At 41.8% G+C, this 10,507-nt stretch overlaps 1 protein-coding gene across 1 annotated transcript; it reads left to right on the top strand.

Moving 5' to 3' along the window:
• Nucleotides 1-730: 730 nt before the first annotated feature.
• On the top strand, nt 731-5,951 carry LOC124131916 (homeobox protein NOBOX-like). The gene is made up of 4 exons (XM_046495448.2): nt 731-1,360; nt 2,058-2,243; nt 3,897-4,057; nt 4,744-5,951. The coding sequence occupies exons 1-4, from the start codon at nt 1,318-1,320 to the stop codon at nt 5,785-5,787; spliced, it is 1,434 nt and encodes a 477-aa protein (XP_046351404.1). The 5' UTR covers nt 731-1,317; the 3' UTR covers nt 5,788-5,951.
• Nucleotides 5,952-10,507: the final 4,556 nt, after the last annotated feature.

The raw sequence follows: 10,507 nt of genomic DNA, 5'->3' as shown, positions 1-10,507 counted from the left end.
CTACAAAATATAAACTGATATATACACTTGAAAACTGGAAAGTACAAAAGTTATGAAAACGTTACTGGACTGAAAACAGTCGCGAAACACTGAATTTAAAAACGTTTCTTTATTTGAAATATATGTATTTACAAATAATAATAATCTCAAACTTATTTCACGCGAAATAAGGGTACAACATACATAAGGGAGGCATCGTGTTACTGTGTCACGTCTTGTAATATTATTTAATATTTTGATAATGTTTCTTATGATGACCTGTACCATTTAGTATGGTACATAAAATTACAAACGTGAAATAAATAAAGTTTACATCTCTCGTTTTTGAAGTGAAGTACAAAATCACGTATATGACTGAAAGTTGTAGAGCTGGGGGCTCAACGTCATCAATGGCTACCACTGAGTGACGTGATGGCTCGTGGAGTGGCGTACAAAGGGGCTCGCTGTACAGTGTGATGTCTACCTCTCTGACCAATGTGAAACCGAATCTATACACCTAAACCCTCCAACAAGAGGAGGGCGGTGCATGAAAACAAAACAAAATGGGGATTTACGCAACAATGCACTCTGGGAAACGAGTGTAGGTTAATGATTTAACTGGTTGAGTGGCCATTGGGGCGGGATTAGTTAATACAAAAGAGACAATAGGTTATGTTGACAGCCCTAAGGAGGAAATGGCCCGTTAGCGCATTTACTTAAGTCCTTCTCAATCCTCCACTGCCGCTGTTTGTGTGCGAGAGCTCGGTAAATATGATCAGGTTGTTAAAAGTTTGCGCTTGAAAAGTTGGCTCCAATCGAAAAATGACTTTTATCTACGATGTCTATGTAACTATGGAGAAAGATAACAGTTTACTCTCGCGAGACTGATTGAGCGGACGCGTTCACGCTGCCCTCCGCCGTTCGGCGTTGACACCTGAGTGGAGGCAGGCAAGGGGATGCATTTAGCCCTAGTTTGTTTAGCAATACTGCGGACAAGTTGCAGGGACAACCACGAGGGAAGGAGGTGGCAATCGGGAACAACCTAACGTTAGTGCCATCACCTTGGACTTGAGGGAGATTCATTTCACCAGCTTACTATTACTTGTATGTAGCTATATCATCCCAGACCCACCATGTTGGGCAAGTACATCCACCTGCAGTGTTCTGACCATCGACATCACAGCTGACACCGTGAAATAGCTCAAGACTCGAGAGGGATTTATGTGCTGTCTACATTTACGAAACGGTGGAAATTACTGGAATATATTTATCTGTGATATTCAAGTGTAAAGGAAATAATTTGCAGTTTGAATTTCGGGATTTTATTGGAATATCAACATGATTCAGATTGACAGCCTCAGAAACTCGCTTGGCCAGCAGGGTAAGTTTATTTTTTTTATAATAAGCATTTTATTATATTTCATTTGTGTCATTTTCAGGAACATACATGCAACATGACAACCAGAATAGGGACATTATGCATACTCCGCAGAATAGTTCTCACAAACTATAAGTTTACTATTGCGTAAAATATAACAAGTGTCAACGCGAAAAATGTCGAATTACAAAGTTTATCCGTTATCTTGTCGAAAGACGTGCAAACGATGTATGTATGTATTATGTAATAGCTTTGACGGCTATTGACAGATTCCATACACAAACAGATAAATAATATCTTACTTAGAATCAGCTGTTGACTCTCGTTCCAGGGTAAACCTCCCTTGAGTAACTTATTACTTCTAAACCAAACATGAACTTCTTTCTGTAGAGTTTGTTTGTAGACATTACCGAGAGTTATCTCATCTGAAGCCTCTCGGCGCCTACACAACCCTTCTCAAGCAAATTGATAAGGTTCTGTGCTAATATTGTGACACAAAGCTGTTCCACAATGTCCTTTATTTAATATCATATTTATACACCGTGTTTCTTAAGTAATCAAGTCAAAATAGCGGTCCAGAGATCCAAAGAATGATACAAGATACGTTTTGACATTAATTTCTTGTTGATGCAGCGTGACTGGACGCGATGACATTGTTTTCTGATGAATTCTGTGTTCATGTGTGACTTTCCGCTTCTAGGTCTGTCGAGGCAGAGTTTTGAGTCCTCCGATTCCAACAGCTCTGCCATATCCTCCCCCGGCAGCACGGCCTACCACCCCGTACCAACAGCCCCACCCCCCGGGGATAGCAGGAACAATGGGATGATCCCCTGGACGCAGGGTGCGGCAACATACCCCGGGGCTGAAGGATCAGATGATGACGATGGTGGGTGGTACACATTTATTTCTAATGCATCGATTCTCGTATCCAAGGAATTCCTTGGTATGAAGATATATCATATATATTTATGTTATAGAAAATAAATGTGATTGCTTAAGAATATTGTTGTAAGTGAGGTGTAATAATAAATTGAATTGTGAGCATGACGCGTGTAGGTTACATTTGTTAATTTGTAATGTAACCTCACCTAATGCATGCTAAAACAACATTAATTAACATAATTAATTAACTAAATGTTTATTACACAGTGACCAGGTAGTGGTGTCCGGCCAGACTCGCTGTCCACTGGCCGGCAGGGTATCGGTTACACGACTCCCTCTGCACTAATGGTCACTGTAAAAGGGGACTTGGTGGGGGGTTAGGGGCAATTATCCCCTCTCAGGGGTCTCAGGCTGCACCAATAGCTAACAGCGGGGCTCTGTGATTACAGTTGTATTCATACGATAAAGGCTATTTTTTTCATTGTCCAAATGCTTTTAAGGTTACCCGCTTTCTCAGATCCGATTTTAATAGGTGGTCGTAGTTTAGATGGTTCTGCATGCGGTAATGAATAGTGGTCACTTTGATCTCATATAAAATATTTAAAGGACCGTTCTAAAGGTTATCAGTCTTATCATTTTTGTTTGGAAAATGAAACAAAAAATTCATTCATAATCATATATATAATTAATATTTTTAAAGGTTATCTGCATTCTAAGATCCGATTTTAATAGGTGGTCTTAGTTTAGATAGTTCTGCATGCGGTAATGAAAAGAGGTCACTTTGTTTTATAAAGATTAAAGGACCGTTCCAAAGGTTATTTTTGTTTGGAAAATGAAAAAGAAAATTCATTCATATATATAATTAATATTTTTTGTACAAATGTTTTGAGGAAGTACCCCTGCTATATGTGGAACATTGCAGCTAAATTACGTCGTTGGATATTCAGACAATATATAGTAATCATTCTTAAAAGCCCTGGGCTACCTTCCCACAATAAGTAATTATAATGAGTTAATCCAGCCCGGAGATTAATGAGTGAAAATGACAAGGACAGTTGTAAATTGCCTCGCATGTCGACCACGTGAAATGAACAAGCTGATGACACTTGACAGGTGCTTGATTACAATGCCGATCAGCTGATTGGCATATGCACGTGACATATAGGACAACTGTTGCTGTTATTTATGACTATGAAACAATGTACACTACCATTTGATTTGAGAGATTATCAACTATTTACATCAGTAATATTACGAATATAATGTCTGCCTCCCGTGTCCAAATAAAAGACACATATACGAGTTTGAAACATACATAATATATTTGTTGTTTCTCATTAATTAAAAATTTGCTTGTGTTAATGTAATATATTTAGTGATTGATACCAATGCAGTTCGTTAAATACTCCTTTATACATGGATAAAAATTGAGCTTGCAATATAGTTTGAAAGTCATGTCTGCAAGTCTTATGTATCAAGGTGTTTTTGGAAAATTTGGAAACTCTTAAATATATTTGGCGCAACTCACAGCGAGGCTAGTAGAAATGATAAAACACATTTATGATCCTTTGTAATTGAAATAAAACAACGTTCAGCAACCGTTGCTCGATGTTGAAACAAGTCGGCATTTGAATCATGAATTCATTATTTTTTCCAGAATACCGTCCCTTCACGCCCCCACCTCCACGTGAGAGGCTCAGCTACACGCGCTATCAGCTGGAGCTACTTAACGCCATCTACTCCAGGGTGAAATACCCCAACAGCACCCAGAAGCAGCTGATTGCAAAGAGAGTCGGCATCACACGTGACCAAGTGAAGGTGAGGACGATGCGTCATGTCTACGATACACGTTTAAACAAACCCCGTGAGGTTCCCAGAAACCCATGCTCCTCGTAAGAGGTGACCAAATGGATCGGGTGATCAGGCTCAGCGACCTGGTTGATAGCCTTGTTGAAATGTGATCATAATATCAATCACTGGGATTGTTTAAATGCCGCGTCACATCGCTGGAATTTTGTTAAACACCCACACACACATACGTCCGCACACATGCATAAATAACATGAATATATTCAATATCAATCAGACATATTCAGAAGTATTTGTGAATAGACAAGACAAGACAAACAATTTTATTCAGTATAGAGGCCAATGGCCCAAAATACAGACATATAAAGGTTTCATTTCTGAGCGCCATTTTGCATCCATACACACATACATATTTGTGAATAACTAGTATGTTAATTCCTCTTCAAACTCCTAATATTATTGCTGAATTAATTTCGTATTATGCTACAGTAAACTACGGCTATAGCGAACTCAAAGGGACCACAAATTTTAGCTCGTTATAACCGTAGTTCGTTATAAGCATATATACAGCATGTATATACAGCAAATGACAGGAACCTAAAAACCAGTTCGTTATAAGCGTGTTCGTTATAAACGTAGTTTACTGTATTCTTGTAACTTATGAATAGACATTGAACCTGTTCTTCTCTGTTCAGATCTGGTTTCAAAATCGCCGCCGCAAGGATGTTGTGGGGCGGAAACCCGGGGATAAGAAAGATGGCGGCGAGGAGAAGGCCGAGAGCCCCAAAAGTGAGAGTGGTAGTGCTGAAACCGCGACAAAGGAATCATCTGACGTCGCTGACGACGATGCAGCAACAGACGACATAGATGAGAAAGTACTCCCCCCTCTCGTCATGAAAAGCGTCATCGCCGAACTGATGAGGTTCGAGAACGACCCTCTGAAGAACAAGAAGAATAAGAAGAAGTCGAGGAAGCGCCCTGCTCCAGCCCCTGCAGTAGGACCTAAACCTCCTCAGCCCATGTTCCAGAGCTACGACATGATCTCACCGCCCAACAAGGTCACGCCGACAGCAGCCTTCCTGAACACCGTGCCCAACAGGTTTAACCACTCCAAGAGTGCATCCGCTTTCCACAACCCCCGTAACCCCCGTTTGCCGGGGCATATGATGCTCCCAGGACAATCCCCGTTCTTGATGGGGATGCCCCACCCCGCGTCTGCCAGCAGTATAACTGTGCTACCCAATGACTATATCAACCCTCCCAATACCACTGTGCCACAGAGTCTACCGCCCACGGGCAATCATTCGTTATATGACAGTATACCCGTTCTAGCAGATCTCCTCGGTTACAGGTCTCACGTTGAAGCCTCGCGCCAGAGGGAGCATTCATTGTCTCAGTCTCATCTACCCTCCCAATGCTCAACAGTTTCTAGTCGTAGCCCTGAGAACAATCTTTCAGAAACACATGCTCCCTCTACCCAGAGTGCGCTTGGATTAAATCGTGTGTTCCCGTTCCCGTTTATCGCTGACCCTCCAGTGATGCTGTCGTCCATCCGACATTCTGACCCTTACAGACCACAGCTTCACTACCAACCTCCGTCGTATTCAGATGAACCCTACCAGCCATTGGTCATCTCGTCGCTAAGCAACCCCTACTTCAATGCAACGTCATCGGTCTCCTGGGCCAATCAGAGCTCAAGTGACTCTAGTGTTCACCCGTCCTCCTACACCCAGTTATAACCCAACTGGGAAATATGAATATGTATATTGTGCGTGAATGGAATGCCAAAGAATTTGCCGAAGAGTATATGTGTGTGAATGTGTATCGTCCAATCACTTCTGATCTCACCGCCACCTACCTCTACTACCGTGTTGTTATTTTCCACCACGGCCTTGTGTTGTATATATTCAATTATATATTTTATAACATAAAATATACAAATCCAAATCGTCTCTGTTTTATTGCTACAGCCACTAGATGTGAATCGATTGCTATCGATGCATTGAAATTGTTTCTGGACCATCGATGGCAAGTTGAAATCGATACGACGCAGTTGTATCGATAGTTTCGATAAATGTAACAGACACCTTGTATAAATACATTTTCCGTTCAGAAATTCATAAATGTTCATAAATGTTCATGTGTACCACTTTATGATCAGGGTTAGCCTAGGAAATGGGCTTAACACAATGCATTGACTACTACTACTACTACTACTACTACTACTACTACTACGACTACGACTACGACTACCACAACCACTACAACTACCACTACCACTACTACTATTACTACTACCACTACCACTACCACTACTACTACCACTACTACCACTACTACTACTACTACTACTACTATTACTACTATTACTACTACTACTACCCTGGTCGATGGATCTGTATGCACTCGATCTTCATTCTCACCTCCCTGGGGAGTATACAACCTCAATTACACATTACGTGACGCGAATAATGAACGAGACATCTGTATAGTTCAAAGGGTTTCTACTACTCAAATTCTTTGTTTTAAACCCAGAACCAACTTATACCTAATATACGCCGTTCCTAGGCCCTTTCCCACATATTGACAGCTTCAAAGCTGGAAAGTTTTCAAGTTCCTACTTTTTGTGAAGCTTGTATTGTTGAAACTTGTGAGTGAGTGAGTGAGTGAGTGTGGTTTTACGTCGCTTTTAGCAATATCCCGGCAATATCATGACGGGGGACACCGGAAAATGGGCTTCACACATTGTACAGGTGTGGGGAATCCAACCCTGTTGTGACGAGATTACGCTTTAAGGTTAATGGTCGACGAAGTTAGTTCCACTTCTACATATATTTGGCTGTAAGCCATGTAACTGCAGGGCGGTATATTATTAACACACTCATTCACTCGAGTTATGGGTAGCCATTTCCACTTGTATATGGATGAACATGATGAATGTGAACAAAAGACCGGACAACGCAGGACCTTTCACAACATCGACACTGATACTATACGTTGCCACTAGTGTATTTAGGACAGGGACATGGCGTTGGACATCGATATGGACCGATACATGAACGCATAATCTTCTTCCATGGCTCATCACCGTGTCGACTATCGGGATGTTACCATCACAGATTCCACCATAGAGCATGCTCCATGAATGAGGGCAGATGCTGGTTCCAGATCAGACTTCTGTGTACGAGTGACACAGGGTAGAGTGCGTGACTTGGGAGAACGATTGCTGTGCCCCTAAACCTACCACCACCCTTGGCAGGTTCAAGGGGCCTGGTTCAAGCCAAGATCAGACTTCTGTATACGAGTGACACAGGGTAGAGTGCGTGACTTGGGAGGACGATTGCTGTGCCCCTAAACCTACCACCACCCTTGGCAGGTTCAAGGGGCCTGGTTCAAGCCAAGATCAGACTTCTGTATACGAGTGACACAGGGTAGAGTGCGTGACTTGGGAGGACGATTGCTGTGCCCCTAAACCTACCACCACCCTTGGCAGATTCAAGGGGCCTGGTTCAAGCCAAGATTAGACTTCTGTGAATGAGTGGCGTAGAGTGCGCGAGTCTGACCAGGAAGGACATTTGTTGAGCACCTAAACCTAGTGCAATCCTTATTTGGTTCGAGCAAGGGCTGATCGAGCATTTTTAAAAGGGAGAGGTCCAACATATCAATTCTCTCTCAGATATTTTTACTGCTTACAACATACTACAATTGGTTTCCACCCCTCTGCATCCGCCTATGAGTGCAGCAAGCATGCTCTATCTGGATCTCGTTCCACACATCGATCAAGCGCTGTCATAAGTCTGTGCTATTGTATTTGCTGCCCCAGTCATGTAAATAGTATTCACAATAATATACTTACAGGCATGTACTTACACTTTGCGAAATGCGGACAAAGGTGATATTGGGATCAATGTTTTATAAAATATGCTCCAGTGTCTCAAACAGAGACAGAGATAGCCACCAACCGTAAGAGAAATGTAATGGATATTTTAAGTCTCTTCGGCAACTTTTTATACCCACAAACTTTTTCATAAGTTGAGTTTGCAACTATACGAATACAAACAGAGTGAATCAATGCTTTAAAATGGCTGACTGGCTATGGATGGGTCAATTTTCACGAAGTACACCCAAACTGTCTTGGTTAATAGAGGAATGAACAGAGGTTAATCATTCTAAGATACCCTCACTTCAATATTCATTGTCATCGCGTGTTGTGATATGTGGCAGCAGATCGTTGTGGATTCCCGTACCCCACACAGCTCATTCTCGATAGACTACAAACAGCACAACAATATCATACTTTGGACCGGTCGTTTGACAACATGTGACAGCAGAGATAACCGCATTGTGGAATGTGGCAGCAGATCGATGTGGGTTCATTTCCAGTGATGGTCAGTGGCAGCAAATCTCCGAGGCGCTCGTAAAATATCGAGTGCTGTAGCAAGAAAAAAAACAACGAAAAAAACACAGCTAAAATGGTTTAAAAGTCAATACAAATCTATGTATATGATAGATTTTTATGATATATCAAATTTCCAGCTTCAGTTATGAAGTCTTAAATTGCCCGCTGTATTGAAGCATAAACTATTTTAGGGCCCAAAGGGTGTAATTGGGGAAAATGAACTTTCCTTCTCAAATACTGCACTCCTTATATTTAGTCTGATATGATTGTGGCCTGGGCATTCAATTCAATAATGTTTCACTGTCTCTGAATTATTTTCATCACAGTGCGTACATACAGGGAAGACCTACCAACATACAGGGAGTGTCTATGACACTGCGGTAAGCATTTAATCCACAGTGTCCAAGACGAAGTAATTATGACTGCCTCACGTTTCTTTCGTCGACGAATTGTCTAATTTAATTTTACAGAAGGATAAACTGTGTTCACGTGTCGGCCAGTAATGCCAGCATCCCACAACTGTTGCCAGCTTGAGACTTTACCAACATGGAGTCGAAATCGTTTGGTTGGGGTCTGAATTCCGATATCGTTATCTCAGAATTTTGCAAGCCAGGTTTCGCAAGTTTGATGCTACCTCATTTCCATGCAGCCCAACATGAGCTTTAAGTTAAAAATGTATCCAGCATTAATATTTCATAAACAATGTCACTTCGTGAACCATTGATGGTCATTTAGCCCGAACACACTTGAGATGAAACCCGCCCCCTTCCCCACCCGGAAGTCCAATATGCCCCAACAGTTAGATCCAAGGCTGAATCCTTTGAGGCATCAGTCAAATGTATATCAAGTTCGCATAATGTTCATTTAAAAAATCATGAGATACAGTCTAAAGCAGTCAATCTGCACGGAAAGTGAGACTTTTACCTCGTTTGTGAGCAGGCGTGACAGTTCGAGCTCAGGGTGGGAGTTTCTAGATGGCTGTATGTACCTCTATATGAGTGACACAAGGGCGATTATCGGCCTTTAATTTGCTTGTCAAACGCAGACGTTATACCCATTTGAAAACGCAGAATTCCTGCAAGCATCCGAAGCTATTCCGGATTCAAGACATCTTCCCGAGGCAAGGGAGTTGACTGACTGTAAAAGTCCAGTTTCCAGTTTTTTTGTTGGACCAACGAGTCTATGCATAGTCCAATCAAAATCGCGTAACGGAATTGACATCCGGTCGTAAACAACACTGATTTCAACGCAGATTTCGGTCAACTGGCAAGATTTGCAAAAGATGTGTGCCATCAACCGGCCGTCGACAGCTATTTTCCAAATCTTTTCATGCTTTTAATCAAGGTGCTCAAGTGATTTGATGCACTTCGCGCGGCTTTATTACAATATATATCTTGATCATCGTTTGTTTGAAAGAATGCAATTAATATGAGAGATGGAATCTGATTTGTCAATAGGAGGAGCATAGAAGGGACGTAACTCGTAACTCGTAATAGCCAATGGTGGCGCTTCGATCGAGGCTGGAAACTACCGGTAGATTTTTCAGAGTTAATTAAATCCCTTGCCTCGGGAAGATGGATTCCAGAACTGAGCACGGGCCTCTTTCAAGACATTCGACAATTGTGGACATTTATGAGGGCACAGATTTATGATGCTGCCACTTACTTAACAGGGTTTCACTATACTGTTTTGACTATTTATCTTGTCTGGTCATTTACTGTCTGAACAATTTAGCTCTGTACGAACCTATTACTGGTTTAACCCTTGGCTTTCAATTTGGAAACCTTGTAAGAATTGCATGTATTAACGTAAGTCTGAAGAACAACTTTACTCATACTGTGTGATCTCGCCATGTGTGGTATCTGAGATCTAGCCATGAGTGGGAATTGTGATCTCGCCATGTGTGGGAACTGTGATCTCACCATGTGTGGGATCTGTGATCTAGCCATTTGTCAGATCTGTGATCTCACCATGTGTGGAATCTGTGATCTCGCCATGTGTGGGATCAGTGACCTAGTCATGTGTGGGATCTGTGATCTAGCCATGTGTGGGATCTGTGA

This window comes from Haliotis rufescens, unplaced genomic scaffold, assembly GCF_023055435.1.
Source record: "Haliotis rufescens isolate VD_foot unplaced genomic scaffold, xgHalRufe1.0.p SCAF_3, whole genome shotgun sequence".
Taxonomy (NCBI): domain Eukaryota; kingdom Metazoa; phylum Mollusca; class Gastropoda; order Lepetellida; family Haliotidae; genus Haliotis; species Haliotis rufescens.
Note: the sequence above shows the minus strand (reverse complement) of the source record. Positions and strands in the feature narration are given on the sequence as shown.